The 16,769-nt window shown below is 41.9% G+C and overlaps 1 protein-coding gene across 1 annotated transcript in view; it reads left to right on the top strand.

Moving 5' to 3' along the window:
- LOC124612516 (zinc finger protein 182-like) overlaps nucleotides 1-16,769 on the top strand; it is a 149,766-nt gene that overhangs the window by 40,206 nt on the left and 92,791 nt on the right. Inside the window, exon 2 of the mRNA XM_047140770.1 lies at nucleotides 9,661-9,905. Within this exon, the coding sequence (XP_046996726.1) occupies nucleotides 9,661-9,905 (245 nt within the window). The remainder of the gene's footprint in view (nucleotides 1-9,660; nucleotides 9,906-16,769) is intronic.

Raw genomic sequence — 16,769 nt, 5'->3', positions numbered from 1 at the left:
ACCCAACAAACTTTCGTGGGATACATCGGAAGTTACTTCTACATTTGTCAACATGGTGTATTCTCCCGTACCAAGAAGCCCTCAGTCCTGTCACATATTTTGTCTGATACCCATATGATCGTACTTCTGATAGTAAGTGTAGATGTGGTACTGAGTCAAGTGCTTTTCGGAAACCGAGAAATACTGCATCTGCGTGACTGACTTGATTCATGTCTTTAAGGATGCCATGGGTGGTATCATACTGTTAGAGATAACTCATTATGGTTGAACTCAGAATGTGGTAGAAGATTCAACGACAAATCGTTGTCAAGGATATTGGGCGGTAGTTTCGTGGATCACATCTACTACCCTTATTATGCGCTTGTGTTGTGTGTCCTTTCTTCTGACAACTGGGCACAATTGTTTGTTTGTGTGATCTGTGATAGATTATTGTTAACTCAGTTGCGATTTGGGTGTAGAATCTCAAGTAATGTGGCCACATGTAAAAGATGCACGCATTAGCAGTGCGCCCCGCCCGCGAGAGAGCAATTCTGTGAACTTGCGATAGAGCTGCCACGAGTGAGTGCCTGTTTAGATCCTGCCTCTCCAAGCTACGCTCGCGCTGAGCTTGCGCCCTACCCGCTGGTGAATCCCTCATCCACCCTTCCTCCATGCCAGGGCCTCATTGTGTACCTGGCCCTCGTTTGACCGGTGCTAGAACATGCGGCCGTGGTGTGGGGTAAAGCAGCTGTGATGCACATTGTAACGCTGCAGCGCATCCATAACAGGGCACGACGAATCGCGCTGCACAAGCCGCCTCGTTATTCAATGAGACTGCTGCACGAGGAAGCAGGCACCCCCTTCCTGCGGAATCGCTTCCGCCAGACAGCCAGGGTGTTCTACAACAATGCAGAACACTCTAGCAGCCGTGTAATTCGTGGGTTGGGCTACCAGATCCACCACAGGCCAACAACTCGTTGGCCCCACCTACTGCGGGAGTAGTGTCTCTCGCAGTGCCAATGCAGACAACAAGAGCGTCTCTACGACCAGAGACGCTCACAGAGGTCAACTCAGACAGTTAGGCCAACACGACAACCAATAGGTCTACACAGGAATAGCACCTAGGCTGCTTACCCTGCGTATACGCCTGGCTGCTTGCTTACATTTGCCTTATCTTATTGTGTTCAGTGTATGTTATGGTGACTGGCGTACATGCCCCATTCTAAAGTTGCACTTACATTATTGGTTGTGTTGTGTGTCCAAGTTACAACACAACTGACAACAAGTGTGGGACTGTTTTCTGCACAATTTTCACTCTCTGTTTGGTCCTCCGTTGCATCTATGAAGTCTGATGGTGCTACTGATGAGTTGTTACACTGGATGGCTGATCGGCAAGGGGTTCTTACGGAGGTGTTGCAGGATCTCAGTCAGCAGCAGGAGGTGGTCGCCACAGCACAATCAAACCCAGGGATTGCAAATGCTTGTCTCTGTTTTGGTCAGCTTGGCTCCATCTCAGTCTATACCACTTGCTGCATCGCCCCTTGCACCTCCTGTTTTAACTGTCACTACACTGCTCATTTATACTCTGGTGTTTCCGGCTTACGATGAGTCTGTTGAAGAATGAGAAGCCGAGGAAAATTTGTAACATGTGTGACCTTCTTTCAGATATACCGTGAATGGATGCACATCACTGCTGCTCAAGTCGAGTTCTATCGGTGTTGCAAGAAACTAGGTCATTCCTATAAGACTTGGGCAGCTGAGCTTCACGGCTTAAGCTGTCGTTGTCACTTTGTCAGTGATGTACATAAGGAGTCATATCCTGGCCAAATGATTCGTCATGCAATCGTTCGGTTGGCCCCTGTTTGTGAATGGGCCCTTCCGTGTGAAAACTCCTTCTCCTCTGACATTCTGACAATTGCACAGTCAGTGGACCATTTGCCACCAGTGCAACAAAATGGGCCACATTGCTGACATGGATGTTAATTTTATTGGCAATCTCCATTGCATCCAATAAGCTTTTTATTGACGTCAAGGTTTATCGGAAGGTTTTGTACATGCAATTTGATGCTGGTGCTGCCGTGTCACTACTCAACTTGCAAATGTACGATAATCAACTACAATAGAAAAAGCATTCTGATGTTGAGTTGTTTCTCAGCCCAGTCACATGTAAATCAGTGGTTCTCTACTCACTTTTCTGGTGGTGAACAATGCACACACCAAAAACTTGTTTGATGATTTGGATTCTTTTAACCTTTTTTGGTTTACAATTTCCGATAAAGTTAATCTCATCTGTTATCAAATGCCTTACATAAAACTCATATCTTTATGCTCTGAATTTACCACCCTGTGTTCTGCGGGTTTGAGTTGTGCCAATAACTTCAAAGCCCACATCTCCATGAAACCTTCGGTCAGACCCTGTTTCTTTTGGGCTCACCTGGTACAGTTGAGACTCCGTGACCAAGTCAAGGCAGAGCTCCAGCAACTTACGGCCTCCGGGGTCATCCAAACGATTGCGTCAAGTGAAAAGACTACCCCTTTAGTAATTCTCAAGAAGCCATTGGGACGGTTACACCATTGCAGCGATTACCAAGTTTCTGTCAATGCTCAGTCTATCATTGACATGTATCCCTTGCCTCGCCATGATTAGCTTTTTTCTAAGCTCACTGGTGGTCGGTATGTTTCCGAGATTGATCTCTCCAATGCCTATTTGCAGCTTCTCATTGATCCTAACTCTCAGCGGCTCTTGATTGTTACCACACCTTTTGACTTGCCTCAGTACTTGCAGTTACCATTCGGTGGGGCCAGCACTCCCTGCGGTTTCTTGAGCAACTCACGAGGTCTGTACCTGGCTGTGCCAACTCCTTTCATGATATTGTGGTCTTTGGCTCCTGCACTGCTGAACATCTCAACAACTTACGTAGACTCTTATTTGGTGTTACAGGTCGTCGGATTTAAAATGCAATTTTAGCTTTCTGTTGTTTACCTTGGATTCGAGGTCTCTAGTTCTGGTATCAAACCCCTTCGTCAGAATGTGTTTGCCATTGTGGCTCTTACACATCTTGCATCGGTCAAGGAATTCCAGGATTTATAGGTAAGATTGCTTATCATCATCATAATCAGTTGTGTCGTTGCACAACCGTTACGTACCTTACTCCATAAGGGGACGTTTTTCCACTGATGGCAGGTGTGTAAAGCGACGTTTTCAAACCGAAGTCTGCTGCAGTCTGCATTGGGCGATGTTAACTCAAATATTCTGATGACTCTGAACAGCCTATTGCACACATGTTGAAGACGCTAAATTTGGCTCAGACTAGATATTTACAATTAGAGAAAGAAGCCCTCACCATTGTTTATGCCTTAAAGAAGTTTAATGTTTTCCTGTATGGCGTAAAATCCCATATCATTACAAGCCATTAATTTTTCTGTACAACCCCTCAGCATCATTGCCAGCCAAGGTGAATTGCCTTCAACATTGGGCGCAGTTTGTCTCTCGGTACAACTGTGAGATTAACTTCAGCTCCACGGCTAAACGTGTGAATGGTGACTTGCCCTCCCGTCTTCCTGCTGGTCTGGACCCAGTTTTTGACTGGGAGGAGTTACTCTTGTTTCCATATTGATGAATGCGCTCAACAAACTGTCAATGGTTTTCCAATCACTAGTGTTCGGGTTGCGCTGGTAGTGCTACTGATCTGATATTACGGAAAGTGATACATTGTGTACAACATGGCTGATCTGAGGCACCTACATTACAGGCATCTGACCTCCTCTTGTAATTACTGTCTGTTTTGGCATCATTTCTCTGTCATTGATGTTGTTCTGCTCTGTGATACGGATTATTCAGCTTCATGTGTGCCTTCTTTAAGGCCTCAGAACACCTTACATATGTCTTCACTTCATCCTTTAATCTAATCTTCGGCTATATGTAACAACTGTTCATCAGACCAACCATTCACCACAGCTGAAATTTCCAAGTCCTCCACAAACGCACGCACGTCCTCAGATGCCTTGCTAGAAAATGGAATAATTGAACTTTCGGCAGCTGGATCAATCTCCTGGTCCCTAGGCAACAACGACTGATCCAATGCGGTTTTGTGCTCACTTCTAGACGTTAATTCATTTCTCAACTGCGTATTGTCTGCTGTCAGTTGTGCTACCTTTTCCATCAAAATCCGCACCGCATCTGGTTCCAACATACCTTGCGTTCGTGACTCAGCTATTGTGTTGCTTTCGTTTCGAGTTAGTCCCAAAACAAAACGATTAAGTACAAAAATAATCAGATTCCTTACACCTCAGTACCATCATACTCAGTAACATCATCCTCAATTTAAAACAAAAGTAATTAAACGCCACAAAACAATGTTACTCCCTAAGCATACTAACACATACTCTGACAACAAAATAATATGACAAAGCAAAGCATCTACAATGTGGCTTGCCAGAAGCCGTACTTGAAAAAACAAAGAAGAAAGAAATGTTCAACACTCAAAAACTGGTCAAAACTCACCACATCTTGTGACTGTAATGCAGGCGGTGGGCTCGAACGTCATACTATACAGACGACGTCCGCTATTCTGACACCAAATGTAATGGCGACCTCTTCCACCGAACGTATCAGGATGTCCAAATGTAGCTGGAAGACACCAAATTTAGTGGGTGGGTGCCAGGAAGTGCCGTATTAAAACTGGGCGAGAACTTTCCAAATGATTTATTGTTTCCACTACAGTGCTCCATTCACCTTGGTCCACGTTACAGGGTCCCGGAATGCTGAGGCCACTGCCCCAGTGCAACACGCTGTGTCGAGCCGGCACTGTTCGCCAGCTGCAGAGTTCTGATTACGTCAGCATGGCTGCGCCACTGCTCGTGTTGTTTCCATGCTGCTCTGCCTTGAGCCTGTAGGCCGGCTCAGCTGCTGCTTCTTCCTCGCTGGCGTAGCTGAGAACGCGACGGCAATGACCACCCGTGATCTGGCATATGAATCTGCGGCCCTCGCCTTGGGAAGTCTCCAGCGTGTGTTGGGAGCCGAGACGACTGCCCGCAGTTGCGAGCCAAAGAGTGGCCCGCCCTGGTTGGTTGCGGAACCCCTGTTGGCCTCAGAATGTCGAACCGACGACCTGCCATGGACTGGGACACTGGTGCCCCATCAGTTGCTGCGTGTAGTCTGGTGGTGTGATACGCCCCTCCGTCCAGGAGAGCTGCCACACTTGAATGAATCTCGTTAGAAAATGGCACCTAGTTATTCTCGGCTGTGTGCCTCTGTTTTACTAATGCGCCGCTCTGAGTCACATACTCCCCACACCCCGGTTGCGCCATTGGGCCCCTTTGCCTGTACCTTGCGCCATGCATACCACTGTGTTTGCTCTCTTCAGTGGTTTGACGGCCCTGTGGTCTCCATTCCACTTCGCAACCGCTGATCAGCATAACTTACTGCAATCCGGCCCGCACCTGGCTGTAACTTGTGTGCTCCGAAATATTGGACAAAATCTAACTTCCCTATCTTAAACTGTGGTGCCACTACAGAATGATTGATGCATTGTCAAGCCAAAATGATTTCAATTTCGAGTAGATAATATGTATGTGATACCATTACAGCAATCAAAATTAGCTGTAGACAAAAAACTAAGTAAAAGAAAGGAAGAAAATATATCGAGTTATGTAAATTGTGAGCATCTAGCAGTTGTTTTCATGAAGAAACTGTAAGCTCACCAGCCAAAATATTCGTCAGCTGCTTTAAACAGTGCACTGGTCACTTGAGAGTGCTGCAGGTAGTTTGGAAGTGCTGCAGGTAGTTTGGAGCTGAACTGCTACCGGGCCTCCACTGCTGACAGTGTGCTTATGCTAGTTGACTGTATGGAATCATTGCAGTAAGGTGGGTTAAACTAACTTTGAGACTTGACAGAAAAGAGCTATTTTGCAATTTTGTCATATGATGACATGTTTGGAGACCGTGACTGCTATTTCAAGACAAATTTTGATGGTGTTGAGACAGCAACCAGCCACAAATTTATTTTCAGTTCCTTTATGCAAGTGGTATCGTTACCAGTTTCGAATTGTTATGATTCATCTTCAGACAGTTCTTGCTTTCATTACAACGTGTTTTTTTCACCGATTAATTGTCATGAAACCATAGAAGCCTTGAAGGAGCAATTGATCAAAGAAGGGTTTCAGTCAATAGAAAGACCATTGCATAAGAAGAACTATGAATTGATAGGATGAAAATGGTTGCTCATCATCACAGCTCATGTGTGGCCAGTTATCCTGAAGTATTTCCGTGATGTTCCTACATTTGCTTACCTGGGATTTGTGAAGACTCTGGACAGAATCATTCTCACTGACCACCTCACCTGCTAAATGTGACCAAAACTGCTGAAGTTCTAGAAATTTTACAGTGTTTGTTGTAGAAGACACCATTTTGAAGCACGGTGCATCCTGAGTGATGGTCTTTGGTAGTGGAAAGGTTTTCCAGTTGAAACTAGTATCAGAGGTAATTTTATGTAGTGATATCATCTATAGTATGGCAACCCCCTATCAACAACGAACAGCCTCACAGAACACTTTAATAAGGCAATAGCAGATACATTCTCAACATATACCAATGTCAGACAAGCGATGCTGCCTTTTGTACATTCGTATGTAATGCAGTGAAACAAGTTGCTACGGGCTTCACACTATTCTTTCTGCTGTGGTCTTTAGGTTTAAATGACATTAGATGCTCTGATCTCACCTTAACAGTGTGAAACTCAGGATGACTACATGAAATACCTCATCACATGGACTGAAGAAGTGAGACAGCTGGCTTACATATAGACCCTTGGTGCACAGGAGAGGGACTGAGAACCGTAGAATGCCAAGCACTGACTAATGAGATAGAGCCTGGGAGACTCGGTAGGATTTATATGCTTGTGTTGAATGTGGGACTACTGGAAAAGTTACTAAAGCACTATTTTGGGTTGTATCATAACTCTTTTGCATGTCAGACATCACACACGAACTTGAGTTATGACCTTTCGTTGAGACACAAATTGACGGTGGGGGCTTCCCATCCAAGGAAACTCTTTTTATCGATCGCAAAGCTTTGAGGAGAGATGATACAACTGTTGCTTGTCACAGTGAAGAGGATGTGACAACATGATCAGAATGTCAGGATTCGCCATCACTGCTGTGCAGAGAGCCATTGACAATATTTATATCTAGGGTACTGTATTAGCTTCACTGAGAACTTCTGAGATGTCAGGTCACTGTTTCTCTGAGAGAGGGAGCAGTGATGAGCTGTACTGCAAGCAGTGTGGCGTAGCAGATACTGTCACTGGCTGACATGCTGTGGGTTGACAATTCAAAGTCAGCCAACCTCAATTAATTGTTATTTAGTATTTACTATTTCTGAAAGATTAATGAAATTTCTTATGTTTACAGTATTTATATGTTCTGAAATATTTGATGATTATAAATAACAGCACACTCCACCCTGGAGTTCAGTTCTGTTTCGTCTGTACGTTGACGTCAGTAATAAACGTGCTTCCAGCACGAAGTCTCGTAATTCATTGATGACTTTGCTTTCAGATTTGGAGTTTATTGTGGTTACAACGTGACAATATTTTACTATTGTTTTGTAAAAGTATATTTGTTCTCAAAGGACATTTTAATCATAGTATTCTGCTTGTGGCAGTAGCTCATAGCTTTCACTTTTCAAAATCATCTTTATACTTGATAATGATGCAATTTATATTTATCCTATAGATATTCATTGCCCCCATTTATATTCCACCTGTCTGTAGTCAATTTTTTTCTCAGACTTAATAATTCCAGTTGGTACGCAACAAATATAAATAACTCAAGTAGCTACAGATTATAAAACCTCTGTTCTTTTATAATAAATACCTGAGTACATCAGTACTTCTACCTTTTAATTTCATTGTGTGATCACTGAAGGTGGCCTCTGCAGATTTAATGGATAAATTTTTCATTATTTCAGTTAAACTATCAGGACTTGGAGTCTATTTCAGTGAATGGGGAGTTGTGGTATGTGTAATGATGATACACTTAGAAGGAAGGACTGTAGAAGGGAAAGCAACTTGAAGACAGTGTTATAGAGATGGAAGAAGAAATGAATGAAGCTGTGTTGGGGGATGCAGTTCTGTGATAAGAATTTGATAGAGCACTGAAAGTCCGAAATTTGACCTGAGTACCTTGAATAAATGACATTCCTTCATAATTATTAAGTTTCTTGAGAGAAACAGCCACGATAGAATTGTTCCAACTGGTATGTAGAATATATGGGACAGGTTAAATACCCTCAGATTTCAAGAACAACATTCCAAATAAGGCAGGTGTTGATTTTGTGAATATTACTGAACAAACTGACAGTTTAATAAATCTTGGATGCAAAAATTAATCTATAAAAGAATGGAACAATTGGAAAAAGTTTACACGTGAAACAGGATTGTGGTGCATTTAATTATATACCGGACAAGTAGTAAGGGAACCAAGGAGAAATATGAAAAGGGCATTAAAGTTCAGGGAGGAGAAATAAAACCTTAATGGATTGCCAGTCACATTGTAGTTCTTTCAGAGAAAGCTAAGGACCTCTAAGATTAGTTAAAAGGGATAGAAATTGATTTGAAATGGTGTTACATGTTGTCAAATTAAGTCAGGTGGTGCAGAGGGAAATGAGACACTGAAAGTAATAGACAAGTTTTAGTATTTAGATAGCAAAGTAACTGAAACTGGCAGAAGTTAGGAGGACATGAAATTCATTCTTGCATTAGCAAGAAAATTCTCCTCCACCCCCCCCCCCCCCCAAAAAAAAAGAAAGTAATTGTCTTCCTTACATTGAAGTGAAATGTGGGCAGTAAACAACACAGAAAAAAAAGAATAGTTATTTCAAATGTGGTGCTACATTAGAACTGTTATGATAACATTGATAGATAAAGAGCTAGAATATCACACTGGACCCCCCTCCTCCCATGAAATCTTGGTTTTGGTGACAGACTGATCTGTGCTGGGTTTGGTTGGAAGGTAGTAAAGTGATTTAGGGGTGACTAAGCCAACAAATGTAAATGCCAAATAAAGGTTTTGGTAACAGATTGACCTGTAGCGCTGTCTAATGTTTGTTTGTTCCAAATGAACTTCAGTTTGCCATAGGTAATGCACTTTTTGCAATGAAAACTAAAACTGCAAGGTAAATTCAGAAAATGCATATCAGGTAGTGGAAAAGCCTGAAGATTATTTTGATACATAATCTGAAGATTATTTTGATACATAATGACATATCTTGCATGTAAATGACTACAAATGCTAGAGGGATCCACTATGTGACTTTTACCAGATCAATTAACATTTTACCAAGTGTTCTTTTAAAAGTACTCATTTTTGCACCACAAACGAAATAACTTATACACCATTATCTGAGTATAGCTTGTCATTATTTTCCCTGCATGATATTCATCATATCCTTTTTCAACTACCTTTTAAAATAAACTTAAAGGTACTTTGATTATAACAATGATACTTTTGTGAACCATATAAGTTGTATAGTAACTACCAATATATGTGGAACCAAGGAGATTCACGTCTTAGATGCGTGTTCTTAGTCAAATAAATGTTTGTCTCAAACAAAATAATTATGAAAAAAAAAACATAATCATTAGCTAACATCTGAAGTCACAATTTTATTTGTACTTGCAGGTGTCGCCAGTGGGTTGTCAACTGTGGGAGGGATGATCTACTGGAGAAGACTGCTGAGCAGCTGAGCAAATTTCTTTTATGTGCTGAGCACTTTGAACCACATTGGTTTCTTAACAAGTACAGGACAGCATTTATTCGTTCAGGCCAACCAGTTCCTACTATATTTTACAACAATCTTGCTGAGTTTGTTCCCAAATCAGTCAGAAAACTGTGTCAGCTCAGAACTGAGACATCTCATGTGTCAGGTAATTGTGAGACTTTGAAACAAAACTTTCAGTGTGAAATAAATGATTAAATAATATTAAAAGTTTAATTAGAATTTTGTGAGCTTCGTAAGTAAATTTACTGTATCCTATTTTACTGTGTGTTGAAAGTTATTTACAGCTTTCATTTCATGATCCCATATTGTCCATAGTTACTACTGAAGTAGGTATCTATTTTCTGGTTACTTTTTTGTATAATAGCTGTTCTCAACACAAAGGTTACTAGCTGTGCTCTTATTGAATACATTTATGTCCTTGCCTTCCTCCAACTGTTGAACTTACTCCCTCGTCCAGTAATAGCATCATCAACAGTTTCAAGTGGTCTTTGAACTGTGAGACAACAGAGCCTTTTCCACAATAATGAATCTTTCCCAGAGGTTTTGACAGAAAAAATCCTAGGAATGACTGAGCAGCGTGTCTGCAGGCCATGAAAGTAATGACAAGGCCCTGAAATTGAGTGGGTGGTCGTGAGTTTTGTTTTGTTTGTCAGTCAGGAGTGGTTCTAGAACAGAGTAGGAAGTTGGGAGTAGCAGGCTAGTGCTACCCTCAAAAATGTTGTCTCTGCTATTTAAATTGCATTTTAAAGGTGTTAAGAACACTCAGAGCAAAATTGATTTCTTGCTACCCAAAACTTTTCCCATGCCATATTTGTACTACTTGCGGTCTGTAACTTGCCATCTATAGAGTGGGGAGACTCGGGAAAGCGAACAGCTTTTCTTGCGAGAAGAGGTGGAGTGCAAGGGAGAATGTGCTCTGCCTCCATATACTTTAAGTATACAGTGCAGGCAATAAACACATGCTTGTACTTTGAGATTCCACATAAAAGTCATGAAAAATCATGAACTTGATCCTCTGAAAATCTGTAGACCTCCCTGCCTCAGTTCAGAGCTTGAGGACCTTTGGATTTGTTCTTATCCACTCAGCCTTACATTTTGATAAAACATCTAAACTTTTTTCATGACATCTTTTTTAATGGTTCACTTTTTTTGCAATTAACTTGTTAGTGGGATGTTAGGAATTTCAAGTTTTTTATTGTAATGGTGTCGTGTTTGTGTAGATTGCTATGCTGACACCATTGTTTCAGGATGGCCTCTTCTGCCCTCAGAACAATAGGTGTGGGAGGCTGTGGGGATGGAACTTTCAGTATGATGATGAGTGTGTAGTCCTGATTGCTAACTCATTAAAACATTCTTTGTTATTTGACGCTTTTCATACAGTAGTATGTGGCAGTGACCCAGGTGCCGAATGTGATGAGTGGTAGCGAGCGAGTCAGCCAAAGTGGCAGAGGGTGGAGATAGTGTGACAGCAATCAGCAACAACAGGTGCCTTGCTGATGCTTGATGGGTGCCCATTTCACAGCATGGCAGACTTATGGCTAAACTAGCCCACTCTGCTCGTGGCCCGAGTAAGCTGGCAAGGAAATGCAGATGCACTGAGTCAAACTCGGGGACCCTCAAAGGCCGGCCAGAGTGGCTAGCGATAGCACCTGGTGAGAGACCTCACATCACCAATACTGGTTAGATTCCCGGAACTGTCGAGGCTGCCCAACGGTTCATAGACAGGTTGCCTCACCTAGTTGGTGGTGCCAATTGAAGGTGCTGTAGCTGTTCGGCTTCACATCCGACTGATGGCTGTTGCAGAGGCAGCACTGGACAAATGCATAGTGCCAATGGAATGAAACTGTGGGCTTAATTGGGGGCATATATACTTACCTGACTGGACCTGTTGTGATAGGGGTTCGGTTCACATCATGTAGCTGGGTATGAAGCGTAGCCTTAGGCCACAGCGTGTAGCAATCCAGCTCACCAGTACGGTAAACCACTGTGCTGCGGAATGCTATGTCAATATTATTGCCTTGCCCATCGGCAGATAGCTGTCCTTTACACCCCAGGGCTGGCTGCTGTGAGCTTCTCGAGACTGGTGCCACAACAATCCTCCTTCCTTGTGTAGCACACATTTCTGTCGCCAGGCGTGTATAGCACAACTCATTGCCAGTTCAGTGCTGTCTGTGGTGTCTACCTGTTCATCTGCAGTGATTGTTTTTGCCAGCGCTGTTTTCTTCTTGCTTTGTTTTTTATGATGGCAAGTTAACAAAATGCAGCTATAAAATTTGTTGGTAAAAATGCTGCTGAACTGTTTTAATGTTGAAAACACCTTACCAAGATGATGCTATGGAAAAACTCAAGTATACTAGTGGCTTGCTCGATTTAAAAATGGCAACATGACAGTTGTTGATGTACCTCGTTCTGAAGGTCAGTCAACTGCCTTAATCGACGAAAATGTTGAAAAAATTGTAGAGCTAGTGCTTACAGACTGTCAGACCACCAATCAGACCTTTTATACGGAAGTTTTGAGAAGATTGCACACCAGTGTTCTTCTAAAAAGACCCAATTTGTGGCAGACAGGAGACCAATTCTTCCACCACAACAATGCACCTGCACACACAGCCATCTTTGTTAGACAGTTTTTGGCTAAAAAATAGCGTGGTTCCTCTGCCCCTCATACCTTACTCACCTGACCTGGGTCCATGCGCATTTTTCTTATTTCCACGCATCAAAAGGGGCATAAAAGGACACTGATTTGACAATATTGAAAAAGTCAGGGAAAAAATAGGGGAGAAGGTATCAGCCATTTCTAAAGATAACTACAAAAAATCTATTGAGCAGTGGAAGTACCAGTGGGACAAATGTATTGGTTGTAATGGATAGTATTTTGAAGGGGATAAGGTTGTTCCGTAAGCAATTTGGAAATATATAACTGTTAAAGAATAATTCTTTTTATTTTTTTTCCTCCTTGCACTTGGTTCCATTTTATTTTATACTCTGTAGTTTGTGTCACTGAGTCTCCAGGCGAAATGCTTAGTCTGTGTTGTTGCTCACCCATTTGACAGCAGTATCAAGCCGTCTCATAGGGATAGAGTTTTAGGACTCTAGGAAGTGTTCTCCAATTATATCTTAGTCCTCCAATTATATCTTCGTACTCTTGTTTGCCCTATCAATATTTTACAGAAAATTACTGAATTGCATAGTCCCCACATTGTAGTTTATATATCAGTGTCCTTGGGAAAAAATGGCCAAGATAGTGAAAGTATGTACTTAACCAGTGTTTAAAATCTGAAGTGCTTCCTAAATGTATCCATGTGAAAATAAGTTCAAAATCCTGTGCTGCTATTACATTTAGTAAGCAAAGAAGTACACTTAAGACAATCTAAGAAATTTAGTAAATTGAAGGGCCAACAAGAACCCAATCCATCACAGTGCATAAATGGTGATTAAATTTTTAAAGAGAGTTGTTAATTTTACTTGCATTGTTTTAACCAATTGCAAGAATGAGATTTGACATAAGGGATAAAATACAATGTAAACCCCATTATGAAAGATCCATGGTTAGGAATGTAATTGGCGACACTAAAATTGCCTTAGAATGGCCTAGTTACTGTATTTGGAATAGAATAGAACAACAGTTACAGCTGTGAAGATTACTGTTGCACTGTTAGCCTGAGGTAGAGGGACCAATACCTGCACGGACAAAGGAGCCAGACAGTTCACAAAATTAACAACAAACTACCTGAGAACTATACTTCACTTGTTATCCTTTCAACTCCAAATACACAATTTTTCATAGCTATCACGCGCTCCATTCTTGAATCTGACTGAACTGGGCATCAGTTCTTTCTTAGTATTGCTACATAAGGAATTCTGTATTACATTGATATCAAACTGTAGCAGTTGTATTGAGAGAAAGATGGTAATTATTATGTTTAATATAGTAGGCATGAAATGACAAGTTCTTTTTGCTGCTCGTAGAGGTTTTAGAGGAATGTCTAAGTGAAAACGAGAATGACAAGGGTTTTTATGACAGTGCTTTTGATGATTTGTCATTCATTTGTAAACAATTTACATGAAATAAGTACGGAAATATTCCAGCCTGAAGAGTTTCAAAAAATATCATATAATGAGAAGTTTAGTATTGTAATGCTTGTAGTTACAGAGCATAATAATGCTTTAACAAATATGTATGAAAAAGCCATGGACAGAACTGGAAATCTTAGTGCTTGGTTCCTAATTGAGCTAGGAACATGGGGTAAAAAGTTTTTGGTGTAGCCCAGACCAGTAGCTGTTTGTAGAGGCATTCAAACACCTGTCTTACTGTAACTATGTTTCAGTATATTGAGCAAGGTTTGAACAACGATCTCGAGCTACCACCCAGGCAGATTGTGGAAATCAATTGATGCCTTTAGAAAAGACTGTAATTGGGCTGAAATTAATCCTCAGCTAATGGCATCATTTGTCTCTGCACCATTTAGGTTTTACATGTGAAAACAGTTACAATCATTTGCATTTTACGTGCAACAGTCAGCCTTGAATAAGTCAGGAATGGAGTGAGGTGAATGGTTCAAATTTGGTCCATATGTGTATCATATAAATAAAAAAATGTATGATAAAATTGAAAACTTGCTTTCAAAACCCTAGCTTCATTTTGATTTTATGACCAAAAACATGTTTTTTGTGAGGTTTTTTTTATATATATATATATACACACACACACACACACACACACACACACACACACACACACACACACACACTTGCTACATCTGCGTTTCAGACTTCTGCGAATTAGTCCAAATTTTGTAAGAAGGTAGACAAATACATATAACTGATGGCCATCTTGTTGTTTTGTGAAAGCTTTATCTCTTGCCATGATATGGTAGTCTAAAGTTGCACATCAGATGCACGTAAAAATCCTGTTTTATGTTAATTGGGCATCTTGAGATGAAATAAAGTGATACAAATGATGATAAAAAGTATATTCTTATGGTAATTATGAGCAGGATTTGGAAGAATCTTTCATCATTCAAGTTTACGTGCAAAAAATCACTTGGTTTCACTTGTGTTTCGTAGAAATGCCTTGCATTTTAAGTGCTGCATTTGGATGTAATTAAAAAAACTGCTTATTACAGTTGATTATCATATCATTGTTTATATGTTAAAAGATTTTATTCACCACTGGCTTAAAATCTTCTAAAAATCTTTGGCTGTGGAAAACAATGTCTGTACCAAATCAGAATTATACCCAGCCCTGTACAAAATAATATGCTGTTTGATCAAGAATTTAAAGCTTTATCAAAGACAACAAAGAAAATTAAACTAACCCAAATATTGCTATAAAAAATAATTATCAGAAGTAGTTCACCTTACTTCCAACCAACAGAAAATGTTTTCATGCATTTTCTTCAAAAACTACTATGGTATCTTGTAGAAAATTTAGTTTCAAATAAAGCAAAATTAAGTTCGTCAATTTTCATACAGGACTGAAAAGTTGACAGTATCTTGTCGTGCATACATTGTTTCGCAGTTCTCCTGCTTATTTCAGCCAGTCGTACTTAATTTGGATTGGTTGTTGCAACATGTCACGCCAAAATGTTTTTCTAGAGGCGGTTTCTTAATTTAAGTTTTCATTATTGCATACTTCAAATAAACAATGACAACAGTTTTAAGACAAAAGATAATAACAAGATGTATTCTTTCCAGTAGTTTATTATTTATTATGCCAATCGTTCAGCTTGCAATATAGTAAGCTTTTAAATAAATTTATTTGTGTAGTATTGTCACATCATAAGTTTAGCTACATAGTATAAACTATTAACATCTACACTCCTGGAAATTCAAAAAAGAACACCGTGAATTCATTGTCCCAGGAAGGGGAAACTTTATCGACACATTCCTGGCGTCAGATACATCACATGATCACACTGACAGAACCACAGGCACATAGACACAGGCAACAGAGCATGCACAATGTCGGCACTAGTACAGTGTATATCCACCTTTCGCAGCAATGCAGGCTGCTATTCTCCCATGGAGACGATCGTAGAGATGCTGGATGTAGTCCTGTGGAACGGCTTGCCATGCCATTTCCACCTGGCGCCTCAGTTGGACCAGCGTTCGTGCTGGACGTGCAGACCGCGTGAGACGACGCTTCATCCAGTCCCAAACATGCTCAATGGGGGACAGATCCGGAGATCTTGCTGGCCAGGGTAGTTGACTTACACCTTCTAGAGCACGTTGGGTGGCACGGTATACATGCGGACGTGCATTGTCCTGTTGGAACAGCAAGTTCCCTTGCCGGTCTAGGAATGGTAGAACGATGGGTTCGATGACGGTTTGGATGTACCGTGCACTATTCAGTGTCCCCTCGACGATCACCAGTGGTGTACGGCCAGTGTAGGAGATCGCTCCCCACACCATGATGCCGGGTGTTGGCCCTGTGTGCCTCGGTCGTATGCAATCCTGATTGTGGCGCTCACCTGCACAGCGCCAAACACGCATACGACCATCATTGGCACCAAGGCAGAAGCGACTCTCATCGCTGAAGACGACACGTCTCCATTCGTCCCTCCATTCACGCCTGTCGCGACACCACTGGAGGCGGGCTGCACGATGTTGGGGCGTGAGCGGAAGATGGCCTAACGGTGTGTGGGACCGTAGCCCAGCTTCATGGAGACGGTTGCGAATGGTCCTCGCCGATACCCCAGGAGCAACAGTGTCCCTAATTTGCTGGGAAGTGGCGGTGCGGTCCCCTACGGCACTGCGTAGGATCCTACGGTCTTGGCGTGCATCCGTGCGTCGCTGCGGTCCGGTCACAGGTCGACGGACACGTGCACCTTCCGCCGACCACTGGCGACAACATCGATGTACTGTGGAGACCTCACGCCCCACGTGTTGAGCAATTCGGCGGTACGTCCACCCGGCCTCCCGCATGCCCACTATACGCCCTCGCTCAAAGTCCGTCAACTGCACATACGGTTCACGTCCACGCTGTCGCGGCATGCTACCAGTGTTA

Source organism: Schistocerca americana, chromosome 4, assembly GCF_021461395.2.
Source record: "Schistocerca americana isolate TAMUIC-IGC-003095 chromosome 4, iqSchAmer2.1, whole genome shotgun sequence".
Classification (NCBI taxonomy): domain Eukaryota; kingdom Metazoa; phylum Arthropoda; class Insecta; order Orthoptera; family Acrididae; genus Schistocerca; species Schistocerca americana.
The sequence above is the reverse complement of the archived record's forward strand: the minus strand, read 5'-3'. Positions and strand labels throughout refer to the sequence as shown.